The 18772-nt window shown below is 40.4% G+C and overlaps 1 protein-coding gene across 1 annotated transcript in view; it reads right to left on the minus strand.

The window, feature by feature from the left end:
* Positions 1–18772, minus strand: part of POF1B (POF1B actin binding protein) — a 44629-nt gene that overhangs the window by 12454 nt on the left and 13403 nt on the right. The window contains exons 4-6 of the mRNA XM_031944882.1: positions 14033–14114; positions 11495–11575; positions 4603–4704 (exon numbers count right to left, since the gene is read on the minus strand). Of these exons, the coding sequence (XP_031800742.1) occupies positions 4603–4704; positions 11495–11575; positions 14033–14114 (265 nt within the window). The remainder of the gene's footprint in view (positions 1–4602; positions 4705–11494; positions 11576–14032; positions 14115–18772) is intronic.

The following is an 18772-nucleotide window of genomic DNA, read 5'->3' on the forward strand; positions in this document are numbered from 1 at the left end:
ATACGTACATATACACATACGTACGTACACGTTCACGTGTATGTGTGTGTGTATATGTATATGTGTGTGTATGTATATATGGGTCAGTTTTTAAAACCACAAAGCAATGACATGTTTCCTACAGGGGTTACAGTGAACATAATTTATCATTTAATTTTCTTTTTGACATCCTAAAAGGGAACTTTGTGATCTCAAAGTGCCTCTGACATCACCATGAATATCAAATCCGCCTGTACGGTAAGGGATGACAATGTCGGAGACTCTCTCAAATTTAGGGTTAGAGATCGTTCAGCTCCAGCTTCTCATCTCGCTGAGGAAGAAACTAAAGGCCAAGAAAGTCCTCCCAAAGCTCAGAGCTGAGGTGAGTCTAAGGCCCCGGGCCATATGAGGTCTAGCTGAAGGAACTAAAGCTACTGAGCCTGGAGGAGAGAAGACAAGGATACAAAAAAAGGAGAGTCATTGACATCCATATGAGGTGCTGCCAGGCAGATGAGGGCTTAGGCTCGCTCTGCTCTATCAATGGTAGGAAGTTGCCGGGGACCACATTGGCCGAACAATTAGAACTCTCCAGAGAATGGCCACTGTGAGATGTGAGGCCAGACAAAGCACATGTTGAAGGTGCTATGTTTCTCCCCAGATTGAACTCAGGACCTCCTCCATCATGCCTCCCTCTGGCCCTGGCATTCACATACTAGAAGTACTGTGCCCATGCCACGTCTCTCTCTGTTACCGGATGGCTCCTTTGGGATCTCAGTCCTTGCCAAGCTTCACTTTGGGCTTCCACTACCATTCCCCCAGGCTGTCCACCTTTGTCTCCCTGCTCCCACCACTCCCTTGTACTAATCTCTTAGTTGCTGTTTCTCAAGCTTCATTCACCTTGATCTCTACTGTCTTGGGCACTGCTGATCACTCTCCTCCTTGATACTCTCTTCTCATCAGGTTTGAGGGGGACCCCTCTCTTCTGGTTCTCCTCCTACCTATGTGAGCAGTCCTCCAGATCAGACCTGCTAAGTGTAGGTGTCCCTCAACAGTCTGTCCCAGGCTTTTTCTTTTCCTTTCATACTACTTCATATCATGATCTAGCTCATCAGCCCCCAAGAATTCAACTGCCATCTCTAGGCCATGTTAGGAAAGGCCTGTGATTTTATATTTGATCCACAGATTATAGGAAATCACAGGAGTTTACTGAATCATCACTGGCAGGCCTGCAACTGAGGAAAATCACTGTGACGGCTGGGTGGAAGAAGGACTAGAGCAGGAAGACTGATGAAAAAGAAGCCCCCTGTACCAGCCCAAGTGTGAGGTGACAAAGGCCTGCCCCACGGAAGAGGCACTGGCGGAGAAAAAAAGACAAAAGATGTTATGAAGCAGAGAACACTGGGACTTGATGAGCTCCTGGATATAAGAATTGAAGAAGAGAAATCAAGGCCAACACAGAGGTGGAGAGCCCTGACTGACTGGATACTGGCACTCTTGACAACAACGGGGAATTTTGGAAGGGGGCAAGGTTGGGGGCTATGAGGTGGGAATGAGTTCAGGACAGAGACACAAAGGGATCTGAGAATCATCTGCCCAGAGATGGTCATTAAATCCAAGGTAAGTCACAATGAGATCACCATGGGAATCAGGCAAAGAAGAGATACCACATCAGAACCTCAGGACATACCCTACGTCTTCCAAAATGCCTTTGAACACAACATCACTCAGAAACATTGTACTGATCAGAGAGGGCCCTCGATCCACCGTGAGATCAGACCCCAAGATGCTGTTCTTCCAGAACAAACCACATGTATGCCTTAATCAGGAAGCAAATAAGGTAACAATTGGAATCATTAGAATAAAAGAAGGCAATGCACAAGACAGCACATTTCTCAACAGTATCTCTGCTTCTGTGTTCATACACGTTATCCTTGACTAGATGGTAAGTTAGGCAGCACCCTAACAGAGCCACCCTCTGGAGCGGCAAAGAGACACCCTTAGCTTCCTTGGCCTCTGAACTATTGGCTCATGCCCCTCAATCTTAACCAGTTTTTCCGTCTCAAGTCTCACATTCGGATACTGAAAGCTTGGCTGGATAAATAAAATTTTAACAGATACTTGGGAGTTCACCACCAAACCAATTTTCAAAGCCAAAGTTGCCAGTTTCTCTTTAATAGTAGTAAGGACCACAGCAGCCAGAGGGCGCGGTGGATGGAACACAGGCCCAGGAATCGGCAGGACTAGAGTTCAAACTCCACCTCATCCACTTAATACAACTACCTATGTGACACTGGGGGAGTCACTTAACAATTGCCTTGTCCTCCCCCTCAAAAAAAAAAAAATGATAGCAGAGACATCGATCCCACATCAGGTGCTTTTGTTTTTGTTTTGCAGCTGGCCCTTACAGTATGTAGATTACTTTCTGAGCCTGTTCTCCTGTCCCACAGGGTAGGCCTGTTTGAACAGCTCCAATCTGACTACAAAGAGTTCTCTGCTCATCAGCATTTCCTACTTAGAGATCTTTCTCCCAGGAATTAGGACTAGAGTAAGCCATTCATAGGTACTTATAGTCATTACCACTAAATTATCTCTTAGCTTATTTATCTAATCTCCCAGGAGAGTCTTAAATCTCCAAAAGCCAATTAAATGAATAAGGGGAAAAAATGGCATCCAATTGGCTACAACCCAGCTGTCCTGTTCTTGGTTGCCCCATAAAAATAATATCTTGGCATGTGCAATCTTGTCTTTAAAACAGGGCAAAGAAAAATTTGTGTCATCTGCATACAGCAAGTCTTAGTAAAGAAGGTAGCAAAAATAGGGCCTCACCTGGGTCTTCCCATTTTAAATGGGTGAGGATAATAAGGCTCATTCTTCTATGGGGCAAGAAGGGACATTGGAGATGACTTTGTACTTACTAAGTATTTACATTTCACCAATGAGGAAAACTCAAGCCTGCCAAGATCACTTAAGTACAAGATTAAGCTCACATCGCACCCAACCACACTACTGTGTGAAGTGATGTTGGCCAGAGTGGCTGAGATTGCCATGGTCACACAGCTACTAAGCAGCAAGAGCAGCACTCTTCCAATTACACTACAGACTGGTAATTCTGTCCTCTGAACTGATGAGATTTTCTTTGAGCTCCTAATGTGGCAAGCAGATATTCATTTCATTTTTGCTTTGCTTACTTACAGCATTTCCCATGCTTAAAAATTACCTGGAGAAAGGCATTTAGCATATTGGGTAAGCTACAAGCCATGGCCTAAAGGGGAGGACTTCGACAAGAGCAGCACTACCTGGTAGGGCCCAGATGACTAGAGACCAGCACTAACCTAGGGAACTCCCACAGGGATGAGATCACACACCTACTTGTGTACAGTTCAAAATAGGGAGGGGAACCTAAGGAACTTGGCTTTCTAAAGAGAGAGGAATCAGAAGGACACAAACATATCCGAGAAACACTGGTCTCTCACTAAGTGACTGCGTGACCCTCGCTCTGAACCTAGCAACTTGGAAGGGTCCGTTTATCTCATGTTCTTCTTGTGAAAAGATGATAAACCAGCTCTATAACAGTACAATTTCAGGGGTTTGGAAATGGTAGAATGTGGTTCTCAGACAAATGCCACAGGGGCACTCTGAGGCTTTCCAAACTTTTAGAAAAGCAGGAGTGGCACACACAGATGAGCCAAAATTAGAAGGCATCAATAAGATACTGACAAAGTCAGGAGTCAAATAAGATCGGCAAGCAAGAATACTGAGCTGAAAGGACTAAGATGCAAATGATTGGGAATTGATGTTAAAATCGTACATGGGCTCAATCATTTAAGAAAATGGGACAGCAGAGTCAGCAATGAAGTCAAAAAAGCTCTGGGCATTCTGACAGATCGCAAACTCAATCTGAGTCGACAGTGGCACACAAACAGTCCAGATGCCAAGGCGATCTCTGGCTTACTAGTAGGAAACTAGTAAGATGAAGAGCATCTGCAGGAAGGCAATCGGAACAATGAAGCGCACAGAGTTTCCACAATAGGAAATTGGCTGAAAGAACCGGGAACGGTTAGCAGAGAAGACTCAAAAGGGCCATCATGCAAAATGAAGGGAATTCCCATAATGACTGGATCTCAGAATGTGAGTTTCATGGTGCTTCAGCACCATCTAATCCATCCCACTGGTGAAAGGAACCCCCAGCATACCTAACAAGTAGTATCCTCCAAGACAGGAGAGGATCTGGTGGGGGACCTTGATCTACCTGGCACCGGAGGGTAAAACTAGAAGCAATGGGGGTGGGTTCTTCAGGAAAGAAGGAAAATCAGGTTCGGTCTCTGGGAAAAAACCTTCCAACGATCAGCAACATGCCAAATGAGAACTGTCAGCCTCAAGAACACAGTGAGTTTGACGTCCCTGAAAGGTTGTCTTCCAGCAGAGGCTGGATGACCATTTATTGGTTATACTGAAATAGAGATTCTCTTTTGTTCAGGAGTTAGATTAGACAGCTGTTGAGGTTGAAATTCAGTGATTCTATTCCATTAGATGTCATTTTAACCCAGAACAATGAATTTACTTTCATCTCCCTGAAGAGGTTTATAATTCTAAAGGCTTAGTCAGAAATACAAAACCACTTACCTGATCAGGATTTAACTTCTCAACTTTTCTTACTGTCTTTTCATAAATGACATTGTTTCCTGGAAAAAAATGTCCTCCTCTTAAAAATGGAGACAGCGGTTCCTATAAAGAGAGAACATGATTTCCTTTAGAAAGTCATTTTCAGAAGTACTTGGATTAAGCATATATTGCTAGCATTTGAAGGTAAGAGCCAAAAGAAGTCATACAAAGACCTAGAGAGTAGTGAGAAAATTGCAGCAAAGCCCAAGCGGGGTAGCTGGATATCTCTTATATCATGTATGACAAGAGTTCTTTCTAAATGGATGGTATTTATTTCTCTCCTGAAGGCAAGATATAATGAGTTTCCTTTCAGGTGGAGCAGTTTAAGGTCAGCCTCATTTAAAATGGATTCCCTGCTAGGTTTCTATGCAAACAATCTATGCAGAAAGGCAAAACAAATGTAATTCACCAGCACCTGGCAGCCCTTCTTTGGATGCCCTCTAAATATCCTCTGATATTATAATTCTCAGCAGAGCACATGTTTCTAATCCTGAGACTAGAAATAAGCCACTGGAGCTCCAAACTAAATTGCTGTGGGATTAGTGAAGTCCTTACATGTCAAGCTACAGAAGAACCGGGGACTTACATGCCCACGGTGAACTGAATGAGAATCAACCAGTAGAGAGACAAGAAATGCAATGTCCTGTTGTTAGATAGCTTTTCGTGGGAATCTGTACTTGGGGTATATGGGGGAGTGGCGGTGATGGGAAGCAGAAGGGACCCAAGCTGCTCATAGCTGTGGTTTTTATTTTTCAAGATGGGTCAAGAGTAGCAAGACATGGAAAAAGTTTAACACTGGTCAGTGTAGAATCCAGCAGCAATTACAACCCAACTCCAAGAGATAGTAGCAATGCAAATTTAGTAGACGCTTAAGTGAATGGGTATTTTAAAAATTCTGAGGGCAAGTCTGATTGATGCAGTGGAAAGGGCCCCAAGTTCAAATCCCAGCTCTACTACGCTGCCTGTATGACCTTACCAAGTCACTTCTCATCTGGTGGCAGTATAAGAACCAAAAGACATCAGTAAAATTTAACAATACCGACAAATTAAGGGAGTTGACCTAGAGCTGGGGTTCTTAATCTAGGGTCTAGATCCTCAAGGAGGCTATAGATGGGGGAGAAATGACAGCTTTATTTCGATATCATTCCTTTTCCTCTGTTAAAGCAAAAATAATAATATTGTACTCAATTTTAAGAATAAGTCACTAGAAACTGTTTTTTTTTTTTTACTTATTTTAACATTAATCTTAACGTCCAAACATTTCTAGCTTAGAAAGATGTCCAAACTGGCATTGCTTCCACTAACCCTCAAATGATTTGAATTAACATTCATGGGAATCTTGAATAAAGAAAGGTTATACTATATTAAAATACATTTGTGAATGTATATTCCAGAGTAATAGCTGGTATCGCATTCTTCCTTTGACCACTTTCCCAAAGGACTGAAAAGTTCTCCTCCCAGTGAGGAATATATCATTCCTTCCTCAACAGGGAAGGGTGACTCACAATCCAATTGTTTTAGGGGGATGGAGAAGGCAGGCATTTTAAGACCAGATTAGGAAAGGCCTTGACCCCCCCCCTTTAACAGCATTTTATTTTTCTAATTACATAGAAAGATAGTTTTCAACATTTATTTTTGTAAGACTTTGAGTTCTACATTTTTTCTCCGTCCCTCATCTCTACTTTTCCCAAGACAGCAAGCAATCTGCTACAGGTTATACACGTACAATCATTTTAAACAAATTCCCACCTTAGTCATGATGTAAAAGAAAAATCGGAACAAAATGCAAAGAGCAGCCACAAAAAAGAGCAAAATGACAACCAATGCTACTTCCCCGCCCCCAACCAAGCATCAATTCTTCCCAATGAGTCGACCAGCTGCTCCAGAAAGGCATAGGCAGTGGTGGCAGAAAATATGTGAATGCTGGCGGTTAAGAGGCCTGCATCCCAGTTGTTTTGTGATCTTGGACCTATCACTTCCTTTTCTCAGGCCTCATCAGTTCATAAAGCCAGAGGGTCAAACTAAAAGGGAGGAAAAGTTTCTCCCAGCTTGAATATTCTTTGATGACAGTGTGGTATGAGGACACACTTCTAGGCAAAACAATCTAAGCAGAAATCTTCCATTTCTCAAGGGCAGATCCTTTTTTCAATGCATATATTTGAATGGGTGCCAGGTCCGTCCTGAAAACGAACAGGTATTCTCTCTGACAGCAGATTATTATTACTTTAATTGCTAGCTGGAAGAATTCTAGCAGAGGTTCCCAAAGTCCTATCATACCATATCTAAGAAGGTAAAACTGGTTCTTTTCATCCTCCAGTGGGAGGGCCAAAACATCTCCTTAGTTTTTGCCTGAAATCAAACTGAAATTTGGAATTTCCTCGAACAAAACCAATACAAATGGTCAGAAAGGGAAGAGCAGGAGCAAAATGTGAATCACTAGTGGGGAAAATATAACCAGTGGAATGAAAAGCCGTTTCAATGGCAGGAAAAAGAAATAAAGAGTAGAAAGGTTGAAAAAGACAAAGCACAGAGTTGCATTTTGGAGGGTCGACCTCTTCTATTGTCATTCAACTAGAACATTCTCCCAAGGACCCTAAAAAAAGCAAGCCCAAAATGAACAAATAATATGGAGACTATCTCTAGCCTGGATTTTCTAGTTGCCTTGTAAAACCAGTTGTATCATTTTTACCTACAAAAGATGCAACTTGCCATTTGTATCATCCTCCATGAAGAAGAGAGAGCTGATAGCTAAAAAATGGTTTCTTTCCCTTAGCCCGCTGGCTGATCCATGTCTCCCCATTGCCACTACCCTTACCTTGGAGTTTAACAGACACATTCGAAACGGTGACCTTTTGTCAAAAGGGATGGATTTTTCTAATATGGTACTTTATACACACAGCTCAATTTCTGGGAAAATGACACTGTAACATGGGGATGGGGGTAGGAGAGGAGGAGGGAATTGCATGTCTTCCTCCACTACCATCCTCATCCTGCATTGACTTTTCTGAGTCTCTCCATCATTTACTCCACAGTAGGAACTATGTAAGACTTAAGTCCTAGAAACAAGTGGAATCCAGATTGCTTACTAATTCTTCCACCCCCTTCTTTCTGTCAGTGAAACAACTGCCCAACTTCTTAAAAACTAACACAAAAGTAACTGAAAAATAAGCAATCATATGGAACACCATGTAAGAGGCAAGGTGCGAGTTACAAGACTCGGGCTCAAATCCTGAATCTGTCATCAGTCACTGACTCTCCATGTGACCTTGGACAGGTCACTTAACACTCTGGGCCCCAATTCCCTTGTCCCCAAGGCTGCTGAGGCCCCTTTCAACTCTAAGTCCGTGGGCCTATGATTTACGAGATCTTGGCAGTCCCGCTGGCAAAGAACCCCGAGAGCTCCACTGTCCAGTTCCCACCAAGACACAGATGCTGACCCCTACAGAGCCCCTCTCTACTTTTCTAACATTTGAACTGACTGTTCTTCTGGAAAGAGTGCCTCTGCCCTGCTATCACTCCCCAGGCCCCTTCCCCTGCCAATGTCCAACGTGGCCTCACCATCTCATGAACTGACCGTGAACGGGAGCCCTACTTTCTGTTTCACCTCTCCTAGTCAGAAGAGGACCTCTTCTTGAAGCTTCTCAAAGGTAGGGGCCATCTTGTTTTTGATTTGTACTTCCAGAGCTCAGCCCACCCACTTCACACAAGGCATTTGCATTCTGCATCATGTTTGGCTCTGAGCACATTTCAAGAAAGACCTTCTGGGAAATTTAGGAAACATCCTTCAAGGCGTAGCACATTGACAAGAGGATGAGAAGAGTAGAAACCATGTCATACAAAGATCCCTTGAAAGAACCTGAGTTGTTCAACCTGGGGTAGAGTGGATATACCTGGTCCATCTCCTGAAGCTCAATTTCACCAAGCTTGGATTGCTCTCCTGCCTCATCTCCACCTCAGTTCCGTGGGATCCTCCCTTCAAGTACCAGCCTAAATCTCCCCTTCTACATGAAGTCTTGCAGGCTCAGAACCCCCCCCCCCTCTGAAATTACCTCCAACTTCTCTCTTATGAATCTTACATGTACACATTTCTTATGTTGTCAATGTTAGAGATCCTTTGCATCATTTCTCACCTAGTCTTAATCATTGTTCAGGTGTTGCTTCAGTCAAACTGAGACCTGTTAAAAGCCTTAACTTAAAAAGGCCCAGATGTCCCATTGTATCTAGGGCCATCTCTAGTCATCTTGATCTCTATCTAGTCACTGGCCCCAGTTGGCTCTGGAGGGGAAAGTGAGGCATGTGACCTTACAGAGCCCTCTCTCACTTCAATCCAACTCACTTGCACATCAAGGTATCATCTCCCTGATGTCCTGGTGGTCTTCAAGAATGAGAGACACAAAAAGTTCTCAAACTGTGCATACCCTTTGATCCAGCAGTGTTACTACTGGGCTTATATCCCAAAGAGATTATAAAGAAGGGAAAGGGACCTGTATGTGCACGAATGTTTGTGGCAGCCCTCTTTGTAGTGGCTAGAAACTGGAAATGGAATGGATGCCCATCAGTGGGAGAATGGCTGAATAAATTGTGGTATATGAATGTTATGGAATATTATTGTTCTGTAAGAAATGACCAACAGGATGATTTCAGAAAGGCCTGGAGAGACTTACACGAACTGATGCCGAGTGAAATGAGCAGGACCAGGACCAGGAGATCATTATTTACTTCAACAACAATACTATATGATGACCAGTTCTGATGGACCTGGCCATCCTCAGCAAGGAGATCAACCAAATCATTTCCAATGGAGCACTAATGAACTGAACTGGCTACGTCCAGAGAAAGAACTCTGGGTGATGACTAAAAACCATTCCATTGAACTCCCAATCCCTATATTTATGCCCACCTGCATTTTTGATTTCCTTCACAAGCTAACTGTACAATATTTCAGAGTCTGATTCTTTTTGTACAGCAAAATAATGTTTTGGTCATGTATACTTATTGTGTATCTAATTTCTATTTTAATATATTTAACATCTACTGGTCATCCTGCCATCTGGGGGAGAGGGTGGGGGGTAAGAGGTGAAAAATTGGAACAAGAGGTTTGGCAATTGTTAATGCTGTAAAGTTACCCACGCATATAACCTGTAAATAAAAGGCTATTAAATAAATAAAGAAAGAAAAAGAATGAGAGACAAACAACAACAACCACCCCTGTAATGGTGCCCTCCACCCCACCTAGACTGTAAGCTTCTTGAGGGCAGGGATTGTTTGGCCTTTCTTTACATCCATAGCATTTACTAGAGTGCCTAGCACACAGCGGGTGCTTCGTGACTTGACCTGAACTTCGAGTGGAGACCCTTGAGTTCAAATTCCTGGAAATAATTAGCAGAAGCTGTGCACAGGAAGATTTCAGCTTAATTTGAGGAGAAAGTTCCTACCAATGCCAAGTTCCTAGGCAAGAGAATAAGGGCCTGCTTCAGCAGTGAGCAGGAAGTCCTCAAGCAGACACTGATTGACCACTTGGACAGGGCCCTACAGTTATGACTTGGCTAATTCTTATTTCACAATGAAGAAAAAGGAGAGCAGGGAAGGGGGTGGGGGGAGGGGAAGAAATCCCAGAATCTGAGATGGAAGCAATCAGTCCAATCTAATACCCCAACAAGAGTCTCCAGTGAGAAAAAGCCCAGTATTTCCTGAGGTGGCCCAATCACATTAAACCTTAACTTGCCTCTTTGCAATATTTTACCCCATTATGTTAGGCAATGAGACAGAGGCAATATCTCCTGAGCCAAGTTTCAGGTTTGGCACTTGTGTGTCCATGACTAAGGAGAAGGAACCTGAAAACTAGGGCAAGCACGTTTTCCTGAAGAACTGGAGTTGTTTATGAAAGCTGAACCAAGATCCAAAATAGCCATCAGTTATTGTCAAGCTTGCTGAAGTGTAGTCATCAGTGTTGGCCAACCCCAATTAACATTCAAAGCTGTGGCTTCCACCACACCAACAGTGCATGGACCCTGGAGCAAAAAAAGGGAAGAAACTGGCAGGCAGGAGTAAAGAGGTAGGCCCTGGTCCCAGCTAGGGACTATGTGCTCTTTTTAACCCTTTGTACAATTTTGCAGGAAAAAAATGCATTGGCTTTTTTTGGGGGGTGGGGCATTTTTTTTTCATACAACAGCAGAACCCAGTGAAATACAGTACAAAGCAAAGATCAGTGAGTTCTCATCTACATCACCTCTACCCTTGGCACACGTAACCAATGTCTCAAAAACCATACAGAAAGATCTAAAGATACATATCAATATATCAGCCAGTCACTATTTTAGAGTTTTTGTTGGGAGAGGAAGGTCGATGTAGAAGAATGAGAGAAGAGAATATTGTAGACAATATTTTTTTCCTCGATTTTCCTCTCAAAGTAAAGGAAACAATATATTAAGCAAGGAAACAATGGGACGTCTAAAGTTTTAAGCTGGGCAGCAAACATGAGATACTTTGAGCATTTTTTCTTTTGTAGATCAAATCTGAACTGCCAATTGGGAAGGACTCCAAAAACAACCTGACTCCTGACAGAATGAGAGAGTTTTTATTGTAAGGTGTGTGTTCCTCTGTCCTTCTCCACTAGTTCAGTGTCTGAAATGGTTTCTGTCACAGCTGGGGAGGGCGTGACTTGAAACCTTTATAACTCAAGCATTTCTGTGATGCTGGAAACTACCTCTGAGTCAGAATATGGCTGGAATTAAGGATGGAAGATGGTAGTAACACTGATTAGTTCATTTCAAATGGTGCAAGAAATCGGGTTGCTACTTCATTTATTTTTGCTCATGTTATCAATAATGCAATTCTATGTGTTTCGCCTCACCTGATCAGGATTTTGCACGATATATCTCCTGATGGTGGTCTGTGGATAAGTGGTCACTTTCACTGTTGGAGAATGAAGTTCCTGGAAATAGGGAAGGGCAGAGGAGATAAAAAGGCACATAAAATCATAAAGTGATTCAATGGACTAGAGTCACCAGTAATCATAACTTGAACTTTGGAGCACTTAGGAGAGACAGCAAGCAAGCCTATGATTTAGTCTCCATGACTGAGTTTAATTCAAATCAGTCGAATAATCACTTATTGAAGGTGTGACCAATATTTCACTAGGGACTGGTACAATGTCACTTTTAGTTTGAATCTGTTAACTTTTTCCCCAATAGAATGTGCTCCCATTTTAAAATGCATGATAGGTTTACACACACACACAGTAGAAGCATTTTGACGACCAAATATTATTTTTAAGTATTCACCAGAGCAACAGGGACTTTCTGGACAGGGGACCTGGACTAACTAGGAAGTGAAGAATTTCTGTGATGAGGAAGTTCTGCCTTTGTCAGTGTCCTTTCTACAATGCTGGGTTGTGCGGCTATCCTCTGGCTGTCCAGGATTAACCTCATAAGGTCATGGCCCTATAGTTGTTTTAATACTTCAAGGATGAATGATTTTCTTGGAGTGAATACTCACTCATCATTCCTGCACACCTTATACTAGTGGTGTTAACTCAAATACAAAATGATGCCCATAGGTCATGGGAACTAATTTAGTAAACTACAAATTAACACTAAGTTGTATTGGATTTTGATTTATTTTGTTCAACACTTCCCTTGTTCAGTTGTCTTCACTCATGTCTGAATCTTCATAACCCCCTTTTGGGGCTTTTTTTCTTGGCAGAGACACTGGAGTGCTTTGCCATTTCCTTCTCCAGCTCATTTTACAGATGAGGAAACTGAGGCAAACAGGGCCAAGTGACTTGCCCGGGGTCACACAGCTAAGAAGTTGCTGGCACTTACTTTTTGCACTGTGCCACCTAGCTTCGCCAAACATTTCTCGGTGATATTTTAACCTAGTTTTGGCTTTACTCTGGAGTTCTGGCAGTGCCTGCAGTACAAGTGTGAGATCTCTACCTTATGAGTTGTTTGGACTTCAAAAATTGAGCATCTGGTAGAAAAGTCACCAGTGGTGATGAGCTTGTGAACTCAGCAAACTTGGTCTATAGATGACAGACAGATGATCCATCACCCTATCTATTCTTGATTTTTCAGCTCAAAATATTACATCACATTGTGCTTCCCCCTCCCTGCTAAAAAGTGAAAGTAAAAAAATTATGTTCTAGGTCTCATTCTCATGGCTCCAACTTGTTAACAGCTGCTAAATTAAGTGAATAAAGTGATCCACGCTAATGTTTTAACTTTACTCCAAATAACACAGATTTTAGAGAGTCAGAGTGGCATAACAGACTGAAAGGCACAATGAGCCGGAATCAGAACCCAGCCCTGCCATTTCTTAGAGGTGATCTTGGGCAAGCCACTTAAATCTAACCTCTCCAGGCCTCAAATGTCTCATCTATAAAGTAATACCTGGGCCTGACGACCTTGCAAGATTGAGAAGCTCAAATAAAATAATGAATATAATCTGTAATTATAAATTGACATGGTAATGTGAATTATTATTAATTAGAGACTTTGGGAGGAGACACAACACTTTAAATCATGACATTCTTAATCCCTCTGAGTAAGTACATTCAAGGCCAGGAAAGGGAGGATCCTTACGTATGTCTCAAAGCGTAGGATCTTGGCAACATGCACCTCTGGTTTGGGTTCACCCTTGCCCTCTAATGTAGTCTTCAAAATTAAAACGTTTCACTACAATGCTGTGGCTTTCAAAGTGTTTTGCCCCCACTGAGCATCATGTTTCAGTTTTCAGAGATTAACAGTTGATTTATGCTCAAATTAAAAACATCTGAACAAAAATAAGAGGTCCAGAACCTAAAATAAATATGATTCTGCCTAACAAACACAAAATTGTAGTTTAGTCCACATTTTAATACAGATTTAAAATCCAGTTCACAGCACTGATACTTCAAATGAAAACTCCTGTGGACCAGGGGTGATTTCATTCCTTATATTTGGCTCCCTGGCATCTAGCACAGGGCCTGGCACAAGTTAGGTGCTTAATAAATGCTTGTTGATGGATTGTTCCTTTAGGCTGTTAATACTAACACAAGTGAAAACCACAATTCCAGAAGACTAATGACGCAACATGCTACCTATCACTTCTTATGAGAGGCGAAGGCCTTGGAATAAAGAATGAGACAAATGGCTTTTGAACATTAACAATGTAGAAATTGTTCTCATTTGATACATGGTTATAATGGGTTTTATTTTCTTGTGTTCTCAATTAAGGGAGAGGAGATTGAGGGGAAGAGAGTAAGGAGTAAGATTCAGACTGATTAAAACAGAATTTTTTTTTTAAAAAATACTAACTTAGGTAGGCTGCATCCACCTAGGCTACTAAGCTTTTAGAGAAGAGAGAAAATCTTTCGTGGGCTAAGAGGAGATAAAAAGATGACTTAGTTTACCTGTTCGACATTATGGGTTACATGCAGAGTATTCGGGGCACAAGTAGCTACTTTCAGTGTTGGAGAATGGAGCTCCTGCGGGAAGAAACAAAAAGAAATCGGTCATCCCTTCTGGCATGCTTCTTTAACTGGGATTCATTTTTTCCCATTGGGAAAAATGTTATGTTTATTCTGATAGCTTTTTGAGCAAACATATGCATGCCCTAATGATAAAATAGCACTGGTTTTGTGAAGGTTATCGTGGAAATATAATTTTCTCGGGCTGTAAAGAGACCGTCCAGTTTGTTATTTTTGTTTTTGTCTTTAAAGTTTTGCTAATATTGTCCGAATCACTAGAGGTCGTTCAAATAAAGGCAGGATGATCACTTATCATGCTACACTAAAAGGGATTCTTCTTCAGGTCCCAACTGGCCTCTGCCAATCCTTCCAACTCAAAGCCAAGGAATTCCTGTGCATCACACTTCAGCCCAACTCTCCCATGTGCTTGGCACTGTGGGATGGAAAAGGACAAGAGCTTGTACTTGAAAGCAGCTTCCTATAAGTAGGAATCATATGACTTTGCCTAATTCATCTTTCTTCCCTAAGTTGCAGTTTTCTCCTCCACGTGATAATAATAATAATAATACAATAATACTTGCACTACACCACCTTACTCCCAGGCTTGTGCTAAAGAATCCTTGTTCTGCTTTACATTGTAGATCCCGGGACTCTAATGCCATACATAAAAGTGATGCAGAAATGCTGATTTTCAAACAAGGATTAAAGAAATAAGGCTAATATTCCCAAAAAATGGAGGGGAGAGGCTTTATGGTGAGACTGAAATTCGACATGTATCATTCCCATTTGTAATCAATTGACAACTCCAGGAGAATTTTTCATAACCATAAAACCATTTTTTCTTCTATAGCAAGAGGCTATCTCCAGACATAATGAGGGATTTGTACAGGAAACCGTGAACAAGAGCAAAGTTATTCTACAGGCACAACAAGTATTTCTTACAATTAAAAACTTCCATGTACTTAGTTTGCAGTACAGACAATCTCTCCTCTGTGCCTTTTTTTTTTCTTTTCTTTTGATTCGGTTTGTCAGCATCTTTCTTTTGCTTTCTTCTCCCTAGCACTCCATCAGCAGCAATACCCTGGGCTTACCATTTCAGGCAGTTTTGTGGTACAGACCTAGATTTTCAACTAGGAACTAGGGGAAATCCCCAAACAAACAAACAAACAGTTTAATGAGCTGTATACTATAGGCAAAAGAGACGCAGCTTAAGAAAAATATTCTGAATTCTGGACATAGGAGAAATATATAGGACCTGAAAGTAAAAGCCCTGGATTCAAACCTAGCTTTTAGCACAGACTATAGCTGGTACCTTGGGCCAAGCCAATGAATCCCCGGAGAGTACATTTGCTCTACCATAAAATGGGAACACTCCCTGAATGCTGCTGATTCACCTCAGCTCCGATTCATGGAGGGCTCTGAGGATTTACCAAGGCTTTCTACCAAACAATCCTCTTTGCCCACACCTCATTATACTAAGTGCTATTCACCAAGAAAACTTAAAATGAAACTCCCAAAGGAAAAACATTTTCTGGAGAGAAAGGTTTCTTAGACTGAGTTTTGTGAAATTGTTTTTTAAAAATACTTTAAAATTGTATCTCCATATAATTGCCTACTTAAGTATTTGAGTTTTATGCATTAAAAATTTTATTCTGAAAAGGGCTCCATAGATTTTACCAGATGATCAAAGGAGTCCTTGGGTCGTGACCCGACTGAATGTGGGGTGGTGAAATTAGGATTACCAGTAAAGGTTTGATTTGCATACCCATTTTATACACCTATATACCCATGGTCATGGAAAAAGTTCTCAAGCAAAAAGGGTTGATGAGTGAGGAAAAAATATAACAAGCCATGGAATGGAAGGACTTGGTGAAGCCTGACAAACTTTGCTAAGACTAACCTAAGTGCTACTTAGAGCCTTTTCTTTTTTTCTTTTTTTTTAAACATATGTATATGCTATTATGATGCACAATGTAAGCAAAACCGGGTTTTTCATATGGTAAGGTATTGTACATTTAGTTGACAAAGTGACCTTCAAAAGAAAAGGCCCAAATTGAGGAGAATCTTTCAGTCTCTGTTCTGGAGTGCCTAGGATATACCTTAGGAAAAGGTAGTGTAGTGTAATGGAGCATGCACTGCACTCCAGCCTCAAATCCTTTATTAGGTATATGACCTACAGCATGTCACTTAGCCTGAGCTGCATTTTTCTCATCTGCAAAACTGGTACAATAATTTCTGTACACCTTATCTCAGAGGGCTATTGTTAGGGAAAATGGCTTATAAATCTTCAAACACTACATAAATGGGAATTATTATTATTAAGGATACATTATCTATACACACACAAGTATTTTCAGGCTACCATAGAATCTTAATTCACAAATTCACACATGTTGTTAGAACATAGGAAATATTGATTACACCTTACTAAATCTACATTGGAATAGCTAGATATAAATTTTGAAAGGAAATAGTCATTTTAAAAAGTAATACTCAGTGAGATAGTTTAATATCAGCCAAGAAATGAGCCGAGCCTCAGAGGAAAGTTGAGAAAATGTTTCTTCCTTCCTTTGTGGCAGAGGTGTGGGACAAAGGGTATGGAATATTCTGGCATATATGACTGAGGTGTTCTCTGGTATTGCTGAATTGTTCCCTTAAAAAAAAAAGCTCTTTATAACAAGGGATGGTCCATTGAGTTAGAGGCAAGTGAGAAAGAGAAATCTGTCAATGAAAACAATATGAAAATTTTAAAATAGCGCAAAGACATAGAAGGTATGAGTTGAAATCAAAGGGGTATAACTTTGTAAATACGGTTTCTGTCTTGTTTATCTGGTACCAGATAGTTTTGGTAATGATTGTTTTGTAATATAGTTTGAAATCTGGAAGCAACAAAAAATCCTCCTTATTCCTTTTTTCCTCATTTATCTCTCTCTAGATTCTTATCAATTATTTTTGCTACTTTATTTAATTTTGTAGCATCTTTTTTTTTTTTTGGCAATTTCATTGGTAAGGCACAAAATCCATAGAGTAATTTACGTATTATCTATCACATGGCTGATCGATGCATTCTGAATATCTCAAGATCCATGGATTATTCTTTAAGGCATCAAAGAAAATGAATCGGTAACAATACTGCATACTCAATAGCATCCATAGCCCAGTATCCAGAGACTTATAATAAAGTTAGTGGAACTGCAAGGAGGAATAGATAGCAAAACTATAATATTAAGGGATCTAGATTTCTCTCTTAGATCTAGATAAATCTACTCAAAAGATGAACTGGGAAAAAAACTAAAATGTCCAATTAGATTTTTGGAAATATGAGTGATGCAAGCTAATTGTGCAATATTTCAGAGTCTGATTCTTTTTGTGCAGCAAAATAATGGTTTGGTCATGTATACTTATTGTGTATCTAATTTATATTTTAATATATTTAACATCTACTGGTCATCCTGCCATCTGGGGGAGGGGGGAGGGGGAAGGAGGAGAAAAATTGGAACAAGAGGTTTGGCAATTGTCGATGCTGTAGTTACCCATACATATAACCTGTAAATAAAAGCCTATTAAATAAAAAAAAGGAAATATGAATGATGACCGATATCTTGAAACTAACGAACAGAACAGGAAAGGTTATACATTTCTTAGCTGTGCACATTACCTGTACAAAAATACATTGTGAAGTCAGCCATTAAAAACTTCATAATGTAGAAAAGCAAAAAGAGGTAACATATTCTTTATTAACCACAATGCCAGAAAAACTAAATTGAACAAAGAACATTTGAAGAAAGGATTTTTAAAAAGTTGGAGACAAAATGAGAAACCAAAAGAATCGGTGGGTCAAAGAACAAATAATAAAAACAATAGAAATTTTAACAAAGAATATAAAAGCAATAAGACAATGTACAAAAACTTGTATGATACAGATAAAGCAGTCCTTATGGAAAATTTTATATAATCAAACTGCTTTTATCAGCCAAAAAGAGAAAGAAAAAGTACATGAATGCAGCATGCAACTAAAAAAAAATATAGAAAAAAATGAAATCAATATCTGTCTAATCTAATGCCAATGTAGATAATCTGAAAATCAAGGAAGAAATTAACAAAAATTAAAAGAAAAAAAACCCAGTGGAATCGACAAATAAATTAGTAGATTTTTATTTTAAGTAGATCAATGGAAAAAGAGAACTAAACAATGCCTAGAAACTTGGGCAGAGGTCCTAGTGTTCCATGAATTAATAGGAAAAAAATTTCTTCAATCAACAGCTGCTGGGAAAACAGCAAAGTAGATTGCTATGTTTATCAGACTAACAAAAATGACAAAAGAAGAAATCAATGATAATTAGAATGGCTGTAGAAAAACATATATACTAGTCCCCTGTTGGTTCTATCGTGGGTTGGTCTAATAATCATTGTGGAAAGCAATGTGGAACTCTGGCTGTAAAGTTATCAAACTATGCATATTTTTGATCCCACTATATCACAACTATATACTCCTCACCCAAAGAAATTTTTAAAGAAGAAATTATCTATATGTATAGCAGCTCTTTTTAAAAATTGGTAACTAAGAAGTTCTCTTCCTTTTGGTGAGTGGCTAAATAACTATGGCATATGAATGAAATGGAATATTATATCATAAAAATGACAGAATGGACAATATCAAAAGAAACTGGAAAGACCTTCAGG

The sequence above is a fragment of the Sarcophilus harrisii genome, chromosome X (assembly GCF_902635505.1).
Source record: "Sarcophilus harrisii chromosome X, mSarHar1.11, whole genome shotgun sequence".
NCBI classification, from domain to species: Eukaryota; Metazoa; Chordata; class Mammalia; order Dasyuromorphia; family Dasyuridae; genus Sarcophilus; species Sarcophilus harrisii.